Source organism: Passer domesticus, chromosome Z (genome assembly GCF_036417665.1).
Source record: "Passer domesticus isolate bPasDom1 chromosome Z, bPasDom1.hap1, whole genome shotgun sequence".
NCBI lineage: Eukaryota > Metazoa > Chordata > Aves > Passeriformes > Passeridae > Passer > Passer domesticus.
Genome location: NC_087512.1, coordinates 76,695,865 through 76,712,208, shown reverse-complemented (window position 1 = coordinate 76,712,208; position 16,344 = coordinate 76,695,865). Strand labels below are relative to the sequence as shown.

General features: G+C 48.5%; 1 protein-coding gene across 1 annotated transcript in view; it reads left to right on the top strand.

The window, feature by feature from the left end:
* The window catches only part of LOC135291266 (uncharacterized), a 425,721-nt gene that overhangs the window by 175,372 nt on the left and 234,005 nt on the right, over positions 1–16,344 (top strand). Inside the window, exon 4 of the mRNA XM_064405298.1 lies at positions 2,281–2,441. Coding sequence (XP_064261368.1) covers positions 2,281–2,441 — 161 coding nt within the window. The remainder of the gene's footprint in view (positions 1–2,280; positions 2,442–16,344) is intronic.

The window sequence follows — 16,344 nt, the reverse complement described above, 5'->3', positions numbered from 1 at the left end:
CCCTTGCATGCCTCAACCATTAGATGGATTGATTGTAAAGGTGGGAATTCACCGAACTCACTTGTTCCCTTGTGAGCGTGGCTCTGCCTCACACAGAGGTGAGGTGGGAGCTGGGCCGCTCTCTGTTGGGAGGAAGGGTCTTGTGGCAGCCCAGAGAGGCTGTGCACATTGGCAGGGAACAGCTGTGCCCTGCATGTGGCCCTGCAATGAGCTGTGCTGCTGGCAGTGCCCCGTGGAGCTGTAGGGCTGCTCAGCTGTGGGGCAGGGAGAGCAGCAGCAGGGTGCATGTGCAGCTGAGCCATTGCTGGAGAACACAGGGCTCTGGGCTCCCTGCTGTCCCAGGGCAGCCCAGAGGCCAGGCTGTTCCTGTGGCAGCTCTATGGAAGTGGGGCAGGGTTTTCCCCCTGGCCTGCTTCAAGCTGCTGGTGGCAGGAGCATGTTTCCCTGTGCAGCTATTTAGAAGCTTCCAAGGAATCTGTCCCATGAAATATGGAGCTTCAGATGCTTCATCTTTGCACTGGGGGCTCTGTTACATTTTGTGTCTCCACTTTGCAGCTCTGACTGGCTACACTCCTGCCACGAATCTTCCTGAGACATGTCCTGCTTCACTCCTTCCCTTCAAGCCCTTGCCTCCCATCCAAGAGAGCTCTTCCATCAATCTGAGCAAGATGTATGATGGGGAGGAACAGAAAGGGAAAAGTAGCACTGACAACGAAGATGTCAGAAGAAACAACGCGGAGCAGAGTTCAGAGGGAAAAGGACATAAGGAGACCAAGCTAAGTCCTGGATGGTAGATTTTCATTTTATGTGCTGTAGGCAGAGCATGGAGGCCTTTTCCTGTGCTGTGAGCCCAGGGAAGCAGCTGAGCTAAGGAAGAGCTCAGCTGGACACTGCGCTTCAGGCTGTCTTTGCAATGGGTGTGTAGGGCAGACGTCATGTCCTCAGCATGTATCAATAGCAGGAGAAGTCTTTGAATGGTTTCTGGGCTGTGTTGTAGTTCCTTGTCTGTCTTATGGCTGAGAAAACACCAACAAGCAGTCAGAGCAGCTAAAGCTGTGCAATCTGGGAAAGCAATCCTTCCCCATTGAGTAATCTACAGGTATCTATGATGCACCTGTATGTTTTGCTGATGTTTTCTGTCAGCTGTGTCTGCTTTGGATGGAAAAAGATGATTGCTGGAACCTGCAAAGTCAGGTTGTCTGAGCTTGTGAGTTGTACAGCCATGCCCCCTGCACAGCAATCTCTGATGCTATTTCCAGAGTTCATCAGATTCTGGGCAGCTGTGTGCTCTGGCATGGCTTTGTCCATAGGGAAGGGATGGCAGGTGGCCATCGGGAAAGCAGCCCAGATCCCAGGCACACGATTTTCTTTGCAGCAGGGCCAGGATGTGCAGTTGTTTTGGGTTTGCTGTGGGGTGCAGGAGGAGACAGATGAACAACAGTTTTGGTTGACAGAATGTCCAATCAAAGGCTTGGGCACTTGATTTCAGCCTTGCAGAGAAAGGGCTCAATGTATACAGGAACTGACCCTTTCAGTGAACTTTGAACAGGTCCTGGCTTGGCTCTCTAGCTGGGCCAGAAATGATGGGATACTGAGCATGGGTGTGCATCTGCCCCTGCTGCCTCCTCCCCCATTCCTGGCCATGACATGGGGGCCCTGGAGCAAGTTGGGCAGGCAGAGACCTTGCAGAGAGCAGCAGGGCAGGGAGCTCTGCTGAACTTCCTGAATGGCAGTGAGGCTGAGATGATGGATGTGTGGGAGCTGGAGAGCAGCGAGCATCCCGAGAGCTCAGCAGCAGCATCTGGGCTTCAAGGCTGCTGGGGAAGTGTAGGAGGGAAGGGCAGCAGCAGCAGAAATGAGGGGCTTGAGACAAGCAGCTTTGGACATGCTGCAGAATGGCTTTGTGGGGATTTGGCTGGAGATCAGCACTGGCTGTGAGACACGTTAGGGGCAGGGAGACAACAGTGATCTAAACCCACTGCCATGGCATCCAAAAGGCCAGGGGAGGCAGTGGCACCCCAGAACACCTTGATGTCAAACATGTGGATGCCAGCTGGGAATGTAGTCGCATTTCCAGGGAAGTGAGAAGGTGGGGAGAGCTCGGAAATGTGGGACATGGTCTCTCCCAGTTCCCTTTGCATTCCCCATCCTGTGCCAAGCTGCTGCATCAGTTTGACTTTTCCTACCGGGTTCCAGTTAAGAGCATTGATAAAATTCTTGAGGCATTAAAGGGGGCAAGTGTGGATGACTGATCTGAGCACTGTGTTCTACTCTTTCCAGACCTCCTTGCTGTGCTCCACTGGCGGGGAAATGAAGAAGAGACAATTGGGAAAATCTTTAATCCCCCGTCTACGCAAGGCAGGAATTCCCCCTGTGGGCAGTGCTGCTGGGTCTGTGCACAGCTCTCCCCAGATGGAATTGCAGGAGTCCCAGGAGATGAGGTAAGCCAAGGTGTCTGCTGCTCCAGTGTGCTCTTCACCTCACTCTTCCCATCTCCTGTGGTGATTTGGCACAGTCTCCCATGTATTTAGGCAAACCTCTGAATATTCCGCATTTTGCCCATCCAATGTCAAACCCAAGAGCAATGCCCCAAGAGCAGAGGTGGTGCTGGGGAAGAGGAGGCAGGGCTTCAAAGTGTCTCAGGATGGGTCCCCTGCTGGACTTGGCTGTTATTTCAGCCAGAGTCTGGCCAGTTCTGTGTGATTCCAGCAACTGAAAGCTTAAGGACAATGAATCATATTTGGGTTTATGTGTTACAATTCCTCCTTCGTCACAGTGACCATGCTAAGAAGGTTTGCCTCCTTGCATGGTACACCCATTCTCTCCCTTCTCCTTCTAGCTCCTCATATGTTCCTTTGTCCTCCATTTTCTTCAGGGCAAGACCCAGCAGCAGAAGCCAAGAGAAGACCCCGGAGCATGCAAGTATGTACAGGGCATGTCTGTCCTAAAATGATCATTGGGATCTTGACTCAGAGGTGACACTTGGAAAGCTTGGATAAAACACATTCATTTAAAGATATCTTTATATTAATTTCATTTTCTTGATGGGCTCAGTGGACTCTCCCAGAGCCCAATGACTGGGAGTGTTCTCTGGCGGTGCAGTGAAAATTCCTCCAGTGTGAAATGCTGAGTGGCAGGAGCTGGAGGGATACCTTGGCTCCTGGATGTGCTGTGCAGGAAGAGGAAACATTCCTCTCCTTCTTGTTCATGCGTTTTATCTCCCTGCAGGCTTTCTTGTGTCAAAATTAGAGTAGAAAATGAAGGAATTTAGTATGAAATGAGAAATGTTTCCACTCCTTCCTCCTGCTTTTGAAGGAGAAAACCATTCCTTGAGGTAGTTTCTGGTCTGAATCCTTTGAGATTTGATGGAGATTCATGGATTTTTGGTCTGCACTTGGTTATTCATTGTTTTGCACTGTAAGGAATAGGCATACTTCCTATGATGAAAGTCCTTTTGAATTTTCCAGTGAAGGAGAAGGAGACTTCCAAATGGCTGCAGCCTAGGCAGGGTGTGAGTTTGTCATCCTCTGACAGCACAAGCCCAAAGCCACCTATGGCAGGTTCCCAATGACAAATCTCTTCCCTGGCTGTCTGTGCCTGTGTCAGTGCTGCAGGCTGAGGCTGGGGAGGAGATGCCTCCTGCCTTGTCCCTGTCCCTGCCTTGCCTGATCCCTGACAAGTGGAATTGTGCCAGGCAAAATGCAGTCTCTGGCACCTCTGGGTCATCCATTGCTTTCAAGCTGTAAGCTTCAATGACACTGTTGTAGTTCCTTTGGCATCTCTGGTTGTGTAATGATAGGAGAGATGAGACTTGGAGAAGTAATTCTGCTGATGCAGAAAGAGGGATCAGATCCCCTGGTCCCTTTGCTCAGGGTTAGTTCTGCCAAATCCTGGGTATGGCCCTATTTGGAATGACTCCTTCATTGCTGGAATGCATCTGCAATGCTGAATGCAGCACTAGACCAGTATTGCTCCATAAGCAGGGGGATAGTTTTTCTGGATTAATTCTGGATTGGAAATTACTTAAGTCGTTGAATGATTCCTGTCTCTCTTTTGTTACTGACCAGAGCATTGTTCAGGCTGAAAGGCCCCAGTTTTAAAAGAAGTGTTCGTTTTCTATTGCTTGGCTGCCTTTTTATTTTACCCTTTGTGAAACAATGTAAAAAATTAATTCTCTTACTTCTAAGAGCTCTGTTGGAGGGCATTTCAGAATCACCTGCCCTCCACTCTTCCCATTCAGAAAAATTTGAATTTCCCTTTGCTCAGGGTTTGTTCTGCCACATCCTGTGTATGGCACCCTTGGAATAACTCCTTAATTGTGTATATGCAACTGCAATGCTTACTGCAGCTAGGCAGCGGTAGTCCTCAGTAAGTAAATGACATTTTTTCTGCATTAATTCTGGACTATAAATCACTTCTGTCATTCATCCTTTCCTGTCTTTCTTTTGTTACTGACCCAATCATTTAGCAGGGTGATAGAATCCAGTTTTAAGACAGGTATACCTCTCATAGTGCTTGACTGCTACATGATTTTATCCTCTGTGAAACCATGTGAAGAATTAGTTCTCCTAGTTCTACCAGCTCTGTTGGGGAGTGTTTCAGAATGACCAGCCATCAGCTATTTCTTTTAAGGACATTTTGAATTGTCAATATCATCCAAGATCAAAATTATTTTGAGATAGGTCATGTTTATTTGGGTTTGGATGTCTCTGCTGAAAAGAAAGCAGAGAATAAACCCCTGGAACAAGGAAGGAGAGCAAAAGTGGAACTTTTGGATGAGAACTTTGTTCCCTGCAAATACAGGATTGCAGAATACTGGGCATATCTAATGAGGAAAGCAGAGCTTCTTTTGCTTCCAACACATGGTGCCAGAGATTTACAGGAACCTTTGCTTCCATTCCCAGGCCTCTTACTGAGTCAGGCCAAGGAGACAGATCATCCCAGCAGTCCTGGTCTTAGGAGTGACAAAGAGCGGAGGGACAGCTTTGGAAAGGTAAGGGATAAGAACAGGGATGAGCAGACTTCCTTTCCAGTGGCTGTTTAGTGCTTGGCCCAAAATGCCACTGAAAATCATAATCTTCCACTCCTTGGGGGATGGGGATTCTCTTGGGAATGTATTTGACAGCTACAGAGCAATTGCTTGGCTATTTCCAGTAGTGCCAAGGTGACTGGTTTGGAGATGGTGCTAAGGTCACGCCACAAGCATTCTTTATGTGCAAAGGCTGGTTTAGAGAAGTTCTGAATGGCAGATCATGCTAGACAATCATGCTAGACATCAGTGAATGTGGGAGAAGTGCATCCTTGGATGCAGAGAAGCAAAGACTCTAATGTTGAGTGTAAGCAAGGCTGCAAACTAAAATGGGAGAGTTTGCTTTTTCCTGGTTACCTTTGTGGCTGTATCTCACAGCCCTCTCATTCTCAAGTTTTCATTAACATCAGCGTTTGTGCAACTTGTTTTCACAAGACTCCTCCTTTTGGTCTGCTGGCCTCAGAGACCAAGTCCTTCAGAGCTGAGTCCTTCAGAAGCCAGGAAGTGAGAAACAGCTGCAATTCCTGGCCATGAGTGTTAAGCAAAAGCCATTCCCCCTTCTTGCTGGGTATTGCACATGGTTTTTGTTCTTCTGCCATGGCCTGTAGGAACTGCACTGCCTGCTCACTGTCATGTGAGCTCTTCATCTGTCTTGGAGCACTCTTATGACTTTCATTCTTCAAGCAGGGCTTCCTGACATAGGTTGCAGTTGCAGCAGTGTGAGGTTGTGGCAGTGAAGTGTTCCACCTCACTGTGTGTAATTGCCAAGGCGAGCATGGGAGACATTCCTCTGAAACTATTGGAATGGATATGGAGCTGCATGGAAGACTATGGCACTCTGTGCACTCTGTGCTCCTGTTGAGATGTTGTGTCTGCTTGGTGTGTCTCTGCTTACAGTCTGTGATGTGTTTCCATTGCACCTAGACCCGCGCTGAATTGTGCAGGTTGGCTAAAGAGAACTTAGAGCAGAAGAAAATGGAGATTTTGATGGAAGAGATGAAGAGGAGACAAAATGAAAAGTCCTTGCAGCTTCCTCCAGAGACATTTGAGCCTGGGGATGCAGCTGAAGCAAGTAAGTGGTGGCTACACTTGTAGTGGTCCTTTTTGACCACTTGCTTGCCCTTTGCACAATGTTGCAATCAGACTGGTGGGGCTGTTCTGCTTGCATCTGAGTAAGAAGCTTGCATTAGGATTTAATTCTGTTTCCCAAAGAAAAATAGAGAGACATGAAGTGTCTTGCCCATGGCCTCATTGAGTCAGTAACAGAATATTAGCTTCCCACCTCCACTTGTAAAGTCTTTCAGAGTAGAAAATTCTGTCTTGCAAAGTACACTGGGGCTTCAGACTCTCTCCTGGAGAGCAGCCTCCAGGGAAGGTGAGGCCAAAAGGATCTTTTTCAACCAGGCTGCAACCTGGAAGGAACAAAATTCCATTCCTTCTGATGAAAACACCAGAGATCCTTCTCCTGCCGCTCCCTGCTGAGGAGCTGGCACTGTAGAGCTGTGCTGAAGCCCCAGGCAGTGCTTGTGTTGTAGCCCCAGGAGCAAGCAGCATTCCCAACTGAATCCTGGCTGAGGGGCTCAGCCTCAGGGCCGTGAGCGCTGCCCGAGGGCGGCAGCGGGGCCCTCAGGGGCAGCACTCAGCCCGAGGGCATCACACCAGGCTATCTGCACTTTGGTAACTTCCCTGCCTGCCTCTGGAACAGAAGAACAAAAGCAAAGCAATACTCTGGGTTTTCTTTGTTTCTTAGGAGAAGCGTCAGTGCAGTTTGCTTTTAAACTAGAAGAGGGCAGATTTACATTAGATATTAAGGAGAATTTTTTTTTAAATGAAGGGGATGAAAAGCTGGCAGGATTTGCCAAGGGAAGCTGTTGTTGGTCTATCCTTGAAGGTGTTCAAGGCCAGTTTACGTAGGGCTCTGAGAAACCTGATCTAGACAACGTCCCTGCTCACAGGGGTTGGACTAGATGGTGGTTAAAGGTGCCTTCCAGCCCAAACTCCTCTGGGATTCTGTGATCACTGTCCCATGTTAGTGTGCCATTGTTATACTTGTAGTTCTTTGGGACAACAAAGAGATGTTACCCAGCTCTAGCAACTTCTCTGGCCTTTTCCATCGTCACCCTGTCCAGCACTCTCCACTTACAGGCTCCTCTTTGGTCCCTGCAGGTTCAGCCTACCACCTATCAATGGCACAGCTCCCAGTGTACAGAGAAAAGACCCTGGTAGCGCCATGAAGAAAACGGTCGTGAGAAAGCAGGACACAGTGCCCTTACAGCCCAGTACGCCCACCCTCCATGGAGATGGCAGCTTCCCACGCAGCTCCTCGGGTAAGCCTGCTCCGTGGCAGCATTTTCCTGCAGGGGTTTGTCCTTGCAAAAGGAGCACGAACTGCCTCCTGCCTCAGCCAGCACAGCCGGGATCTTGGGTCCATAGTCTGTCCTGAGAATGAACAGCAAATCTACTTTGGAGTTACTCCAGCTTGGTAGTCTAGAATATTTGAAGTCAATGGAAACAGAGGCACTGTCAGGTGTGAAGGGTCAGGTGTGGCTGTTCCCTGGTTGTTGCTCCCTGGGGATTGAGCTGGGCCCAGCAGGGCTGGGTTCTTCAGGCTTGGCTTGGTGCTGTCACGAGGCAGCTGCAGGTCTCTCCTCAGGGACTTGCCGAGAGCCCCTGTCCTCAGGGCTGTGGGAAATCAGGGTGCTGAGACAAGAGGGGCACCTGAGGGGTTCCCTCCTGGGCTGGCCAGTCCTGCTGTTGGCACTGCCTGGCAGGGAGTGGGAGCTCTGCGGCCTCAGGAACCTGCCGCTGGCTGTGGCACCTGTGGCACTTGGAGCTGGGGCTGTGGGGCAATTGTCAGGTTTAGCCTGGAGCTGTGCCCAGCTGGGGAGGCTGAGAGAAAGCAGGGAGCCCCAGGATCCAGAGAGCAGGGAAGTCTCTGCCCCAGTGGCAGTGCGTGCCACAGGGAACCCTGGCTGGGAGATGGGCTGCAGGCCGCTCCATGGCGGGTGCCTTGCCCGGGCCTGCAGCGCCCATGGCCGACCCTGTCCTTGCAGTGACCTTGCAGACAGCCACTGGTGCCCTGCGCCGAGAGGAGCCGCTCCGTGGGCACAGGCAGAAGGACAGAGCCTTTTCAGACCCACAGCAGGCCTTGCAGGAGGCACTGTCCTTGCTGGGCAGCGACGACTGGTAAGAAAGGCCCCATCACTCTGTGTCCCTCTTGGCATTAAGGTCGGTCAGAAGCGAGTCTTGCTGGTGCCTCTGAGCCCCGAGAGCCCAGAGGGCCAAAGGGCACTGCTGAAACCTCTGTGGAGCTGTGAGAGGATAAAGAGTGGAGAGCAGCCTTTTCTTGGCCTTGCTCTGCAGCACTGCTCCAACTGCAGCAGGTCCATGCTGTTTCCTGGCTTTGGCTGTTGCACCATGGAGCTGCAAAGGAAATGCTGAGGGAAGAGAGAAAGCTGTGGGACGAGATGCTTTGCTGGCTGAAGGCAGAAGCTGGATGGCAGCAGTTTTGAGTGTAGAGATTTGGGTGCCTTGGGCCACTGGCCCAGTGGGACTGAGTAAGATTCCTCTCTGCTCCCACTGCTGACAGCAATGGCAGGGACTCCTGCATGTGAGTCCCAGAAGCTGCTCCAGGCAGCTCCTCTTTTTGAGAAATGGATTGAGTTGTGCCTTCAAGTCCTTCTGCCTACCATTACTCCTGAAGGGCTCATGGCAGAAGAGAAGGAAAGAGAAATAAAATCTTCTGGGAATCTTGCACTTTTGCAATTCAACTTTTCCTTCTCAAGGAATCATACGGGCTTGAGATGTTTTGTCAATACTCACAATGCGTCCCAAAACTCTACACAGACAGAAGGAGGCCCAGAGGTGATACCCTTCCAAATGTTAGGTGATATTGGTTGTCTTTTTGATGTCTGGGTTAGCATCCACTCACTGGTGGATGCTTCATTCTCACAGGGAATGAAACATTTCACAGCATGAAAAATTAGCCACGTTGCATCTCCTTGTGCAGTCTTCTTTGCTTTGCCCTTTCTCTTCTGCTTTCTCTTCCCCATTTCTCTTTGATGCCCTGGGAGGTGCAGAGAGCTTCTGCAGGTGTGGGGGTCCTGATGACACTCAGGGGTGCCCATGGGATCAGTTGCCAGCCCTGGCTGCAGCCCTGATGCCTCACACACCTTCCTGTAGCTGAGGGCCTGCACAAAGCAAGTGCTGAGAGATGGAGTTGTTTGCACCTTTTCAATAACACTTTGCTGTTGTGGGCGTTGTTTTAGGTCGGAGTGTTCTGGGAAAAGCCAGAGTTTTAACAGTTCTTGCCCAGGGGTGGAATCTTAATCTTCTGGGACATCCTGCTGCTTTTTTGGGGAACGTGTGAGGTGGAGTGGCCTCAATTGTAGAGTGGAAACTCAGCTCCAGAGTGCCAGTGCAGACTCTCAGTGCTGAACTGCCTGCTGGGGCTGCCAAAGAAGGAAAATGTCCCAGTAACAGCCCAATGGGACTGTGTCTCAGGGACAGGTACGGGGAGGTGACAAGAACCAGCAGCATGGCCTGGCCTCACAGCTTCTAGGAAGCAGTGATGACAGAGGGACTTCATAGCAGAGATTTTCAGAAAGGTCACAAATGAAGAGTCTGAAAGCCCTCTCTTTGCCTCTTGGATTTGTGTATGCTTTTGACAGCCACAGCATCCTGTGGCAATGTGTTCCACGATTTCATTAAGTACTCCTTGAAAAGCACCTGCCATGCTTTGACTGAGCTGCCAGCCTGGTGATTTCAGAGGGTGCTGCCAAGTGCTTGGGTAGAGAGAAAAATCAATCTTTTTTGTACTTGCCTTTCAGGGAACGGAAGAAGAAGGGACTCTTGAACATCACACTGCTGGCTGAGTCCCATTCAGAAGTCCTGCTCTGTCGACTTCGTGAGATTTGCTTGGCAGTTACCAGAGAGGTGAGAACATTGCTCTGAATTGTCCCCCATACTTGATACACGGCTTGTAGAGTAGAATATGTGCTTGTTCATCTCCATGTGTGCTCAGAGACTGCCTTCATTCTGGTTTTAGACCTTCTATTTCTAGTGTCTGTCAGCTATCTGTAGGATCTGTGTGTACATGTAGCTGTATTTACTGGCAGGTCGGGTATCTGACACTTGTCTGTGAGTGAGGTACCATTATAATGCAAGGCAGAAAAGAGACACTAATGACATGATATACCAGAGTCCCAATCTCTGCCCAAGCTGTAATTGAACACTGCAAATGAGTCTGTAGACCTGAGCCTGTGTTTTCTGTTTTCTGCCTGGGTGCTTCAACTACAGGTGTTGCTTTTTTGAACAGGAGCATCTGACTGTTTTATCTTTATGCCTTGTGCCTTTATGGTTTGAAAGCAGCCCTTTCTTTATTTTGCTTCTATGTTTTTCAAATAAAAGGGCCTAAAATCAAAGCAGTAGACATTATAGAAGGGTTAAGTGGAACACTTTAGTGAAGCCTATTTTTCATGCCTGCAGTAAGCAGGTGTGTGGGCAGAAACTGGTGCCAGAGTAAGTGCCTTTCATGCTTGGGCTCTTCTGCTCCTACTGTGCTTTTATACACAGTGGGACGTGTTGTGATTTCCTGGGAGTCTTGTCTAAGGAAACTGGTTTTCTTTGCAAGGTGATGCTTATGTTTCCCCTCATGACTTCCCCAGGTGACCAACCTCCGGTCCAACGTGTCCTGCTCTGCAATTGTCACTCTGGGAGAGCTCTTTGTGATCTTGGGGAAGGACATGGACTCCGAGGTGGATCAGATTGCTGCAGTCCTTCTCCACATGTTGCGGAATTCCCCAGAGTTTATTCAGAAGGCAGAGCCTGGGCATGATGGTAGAGAACGTGACTCCTACACGAGCAATGACTGCTCTCATGGACAATGGAGTCAAGTAGGTTCTTCTTCTTTCTGTGATATTCTTGACCTTCTAGTGTGTGGGTGAGGGAAGGGATGACAGAGAGAACGGGAATGGTGGAAGGGAAGGGCCCTGTATCCTGCATCTCCTGTGGACTCAGTGACTTGATTCTCTGATCAACCTCATTTCTCCTTTCTGAGAAATAAGGAGGGTACTTGCTGGGGCATGGAGCACATCAGGGAGAATGTGCTGGGTGTGGCACAGCCCGCACAGCAGGTGCAGCTCCTGCCAAAAGGAGTCTTGTGTGACTGTCCTGGCCTTAGAGCTGTGTTTTCTATTCAAACTGATGTTTCATGTTAGCCCTGAGATGATGAAGCACTTTCCAGGCACCCTCACTGGCTGAGTGCCATGGGACAGCTGAAGCAAATGCTGCCTTAAGTGTTGGTGCTGGGCCTGATAGTTTCCAAGAGACAGTCTCTAGAATAGGACAAGCTGTCTGAACTGACTGCCACCCTTTCCTCAGCTTTGGAATATGGTAAAGCACTCAGACGTATCCCTTGCCAAGCTTTACAAAAGAAACAGGCTGCATTGCTGGGTGTTCCTCAACTTCACGGCCCACGGCGTGTTTTCTCTGCATTTGTGTTTTCCCAGGGGTCTGCAGATTTGGGGATGAATGGGTGGAAAGAGCCTCATCCTGCTGCAGCTCTGGGTAGTGGGTGCCCTCTGATGGGCCAGCACGAATTGTCCTTAATTTCTAAATAATTCATATGTAACCTATTACTTTAATCTTTCTCTGAGTAAACTTCGGGAAAGAAATTGAGCATCCGATAGTGCAGGGAGACTGAATGCTTCCCTTTTCCGTGCAGACAGCCCTTCTGTACAATGCTAACTTTGTGTTTATCTGAGGACAGAACCTTCTACAGGTGTCTGCAGCTGCAGGGAGAAGCCAGGCTCCTTCCCCCAGCAAGGACAGGGAGCAGGCTGTGGCCAAGGCCTGTGCTGCTGCTGCTCCTTCTCCCTGTGTCCCAAGGTTTGCTCTCTCCTTCCCAGGAGCCGCTACGTCCCGGCACAGAAATGTACGGCCGAACTCCTCCTGTCCTTGATGGAGAAAATGGGAGTCACGAAGCTTGCAGGCACACCCAGGGCTGAGAGGCTGGCACAGGTGGCAGGGACACTCGCTCAGGACAGTCACAAGGACATGAGGTAATGATCTTCTTCCACCTCCTAGAACAGGAAAACCATTTTGTGTTTGGCTTTAAACTAAAACCAGAAAGAGTGGAAATTCAAGGCAATAATAAGTGACCTCACAGTGTGGCTAAGGGGCACAGAATCATGGAATATGCAGAGTTGGAGGGGACCCATGTGGGTCATGCAGTCCAGCTCCTGGCCATGTGCAGGACAGCCCAAGAGTCACTCCACGTGCCTGAGAGCATTGTCCAAACGCTTCTTGAGCTCTGTCAGGCTTGGTGCTGTGACTACTGCTCTGGGTTGTCTGGGGAAATGACTGTACTGGGTAACCTGATGTTGGCAGCAAGGAGCATTGCCAACTCCCTGTGACTTGCGAGATTCTTTACTGAGATCACAAGAGCTCTGATTAGCCAGTCCAACAGTTTTGTTTAGCCTTAGGTGCACAAGAGAAAGCCAAGTGTAGGCTAATGTTCATCACTGAAGGATCCCAAACATCTGTTTCTCATTAACTTAAGACTTCCCTAGAAATATTTTAGAGGTCTTTAGCCAATGTATTCAGTCTTTCTAAACCTCTTCTGCAGATTTCTAGAGTGCTATTATCTGTGGCTCAGTGACCTCCAAATTTCTTCTTGAAGAAAATTGTGGTTTCCTAGTGGCAAAATCACCCCAAGCCACCAAAATCCCCTTCCTTTGATGATGAAATTCCCATTAATAGCTGCCAAGAACACCAGAGCAACTAGCTGCCCATGTGTATACAGATAGTATAGAATAATCAAAAGCAAGGATGAGGTGTTTTGTCCTGGCTTCCCTGCCAGTTAAAGAAACGAAAATGGATGTGCAAGGGCAGCAGAACACTGCTAATAGGCTCTGACAACAAAGCAGATGTGTTTGCCTTGGGGTCCTTTGATCCCACAGAAGCACACCCCCAGTTTCAGAGAGAAATGGTATTTTTCTGTTGGCCCACATTCTCCTCTTGCCTCTTGTGTTCAGCTGACAGCACTGTGCAGTGTCAAGTGAGGTAAATCTCCCTCTTTGCTGAGTCTAGGTAACGCCTTCTCATGCAAACCTTGCACCCAATGAGTTTAAGGCATCAGCCTCTTCTGTTAACACTCTTCCTTTGTTCACTTTTCTTTTGTTTCCTTCCTTCCTTCCTTAGGCATTATGGACAGGAGATGGTGAAGATGTTGCTTAGTAATCAAAAATTTAAAAAGCTTTTGGAACAATCTCTTTCCACGCATGACCTGGAAGATATCCTGAAGAGAATTAAGAAGAAAGTAAGTGCTTGGCAGGAGAAATGTCTCCTTTGTGCAAGTATTGCCACTTCTAATAGGAGATCAAATATACCCAATGTGTCTGTATCTCATTCCTCTTTTGCTGAATCATTTTATTCCTGAAATTGAGCTGTTAATCCTCAGCCTGTTCTTCTGCAGACCACACAGGAACTGTATTCTTAGGGGAAAAGTAGGGTTTTGAATACTTTGAATATGGGTCACAAAGAGGAAAGGGAGAGAGGAGAAAATGGGTTTACATTCGCGTGTAAGCCCCCACAGCACTCTCCCTACCCTGCCCTCAGTAAAGCAATTAAGTGACAATAGTGCTTCTGAACATAACAGAGTCTTTGCAAAAGAGACTCTAAGTCTCTTAGTAGTACCAAGAAAATTTCCAAATATACAAAAGATGTCCAAGTCAATCCTAATTACTACAATTATTGTCTGTCTTTTAGGAATACTGCCCTGCTGTCAAGCCCTGTGGAGCTGGAAGAAGCTTGGTAAATTCAGCAGCATCCAGTGGAAAATCATTTTTTTGATTGGGAGGGATTTTATTCTTTTTATCTACATTACAGAAGGGAGTTTTTCTTTGTGCAGGGGCAGGGAGAATAAGTGTTGAACCAAATCAACTTCCAACACAATGGGCCAACCCCCAAAGAGTCCAATTTTTTCTGCTGCTTCCTTTAAGACCACTCATTGCCTACCAGTTTGCATAATTCCCATTTATGGTCAAAACTGATAAATTTGGGAGTTTAGACAGCAGCTCAGTCTGGTAGCACCCATAACCTGCCTTGGGCTACCAAAAACAAAGAGCTGGCATCACTGAATCTCTGGTCTGTTTATTTCTGTAAGTTAGGAAACGTTTCCCTAGGCCTTGGTAGCAGTGATCCTGGTTCTAACTGGTGTTTTAAAGAGGGAATTTCCTAGTTCTATTCTAAAGATTGATGGGGTTTCTCTGTGTCTCTGTAGGGGATGGAAAACCAGAAGGCTGAACGCCCACCTGTGCAGGAGCCAGTGAAGAAGAGGAATGAAGGCTCCAAGGAGCCCCAGGCCACATCGCCTCCTAGCAAACGGTACTGAGCACTTTTGCCAGATGTGACAAAGCCCATGACAAGCTTCACGTGCCTCTTCCTCAGGCACATCTTTCTGATGGAGATGACCAGTGCCAAAGATTGTTTCCTTTCCCTACAAATGCTCTAGGATAAAAAAACCCCTATTTCTGCATTGTGTTGAACACAGCTTCTCTGGAGGGCTTTCCACAAATACTGGGCGACAAAAAGTCACCCATTGCTTGCAGTTCAGATGATCCAGTGCAGTGGCAAGGGCAGGGCTGTGGAGGCTAGGAGAGGGCCAAGTCTCTGCTGCCTGACTTGAGACAAGTAAATTCAACCAGGGGTTTTTTCATCCAAGTGGAGTCCTTTTTAGATGGGTGTTTTAATGAGAAGTCCCAGTCTAGAGGCAGGATGCCATTCCTCAAACAAGCAGTTCCCTTCCATGAGGTTTGGTCTAGCTGATTGTTGGTTTTCTTACCCTCAAACAGCAGTACCAAGTTTGAGTAGTAAGGAGCAAGACAATTCCTAAGCCATTTTGGTCAACAGGTATCTCAAGGTGGACTTTTTGTCTTGTGATTCCTGTCCTTCCTACAGTTTGCTTGATGGACAGCGTGTTTGGTTTATTTCCCCCTGTGCTGCAATCAGCATTTAAGACAGGAATTTGGTCCTTGCTGTCTCGTCATGCCAGTGGCAGAGCTACTTGTACTGTTTTCCTCTGACAACAGAGGGGGATTTATTTAGCTCTGTCATGCTCAGCAGTGGCAAGAAAGTGACCACATGCCTCAGTAGCATAACTAGCATCTTCCCATTCTCATGGAAGAGACAGGTTGATCCAAGAGGATTATTCCCAGTGGGTTTGTTACGCTGTGCATCTAGTTTCTAGGGAAGCAAATGAAATGTGAGTGTAGTTCTGGGAGATGTCTGACTTCTGTTTTTCTCTCTGTTACTGATTTTCTGGGTCATTTAGCTATGCCCCTGTTCATCTGTTCAGATGCATCTGAGCTACTTTTGCAGATTGTCATGCCTGGTTGTAGAGACACTTCTCCAGAGTGATGAGTTTCCTTGTTGTAAGACACACACGTCCCGTATGAGGAGGCATTTAAACTTGGAAGCAGTGTCTCTCTTTCCCCACAAAGCAACGTGGCCTGTATGTCTTAGAAGCCATCTGAAGCTAGATCAGATGCATCTCATCCTTGGTTTTCCTGCGTGAGCACTGGGAGAATGTGACTTGCAGATTGTTTCCCATAATGATTGTCATGAGGTCCACGTTGTTCTTCACTTCAGAGCCTCATCATTTTCTAGCTTGAAATCACATCATTAGGAAAGCTCCTCAAGATGTTTGGCTCACAATTAACTGAAGGGATTATCAGAAACAGATCCTAATTTGATTTTCTTTTCCAGGGCAAAGTCAGCCACTGATGGACGCCATCTACACCGTGCAAGAGCCCAGGTCACATTAGCTGCATCTGTGGAAGAAAGGGAGCTGCTCCAGAAGCTTTACCTTCTCCTGGAAGCCAAGGCGTTCCAGACACGGATGGAAGGAGTGGCACTCCTCCTAGACCTGTCCAAAACCAGACCCCAGCTCATCTCCACTAACATTGTCAAAGTATGTAGGATATCTTCATTGCTCCTTTCATTTAGCTCCTTTCCCAAGCCTGCGGAAGTAAAGTTAATTCAGTGTGTCTTGGCACTATATCCTGGCTGTTTGAGACAGACTGGCCCTTCTTATCCAGACAAATTAATTGAGCTGCAGGCTTCAGGACAGGTTATTTCAGTCCAGCTGTATTTGTCTGGCAGGTGCCTATTGCTGCTGTTCATCAGATGATGGCAGAATTTTCTGCTGGTGTAACCTCTGCTGTCTCCTACTCCCAGTTGGGTTAAGTGGAGGGAATTGAGCCATTGAAGACGTGGCAGTTATTCTCTAGAGAAAAAATGGGTTTGCATGGGGA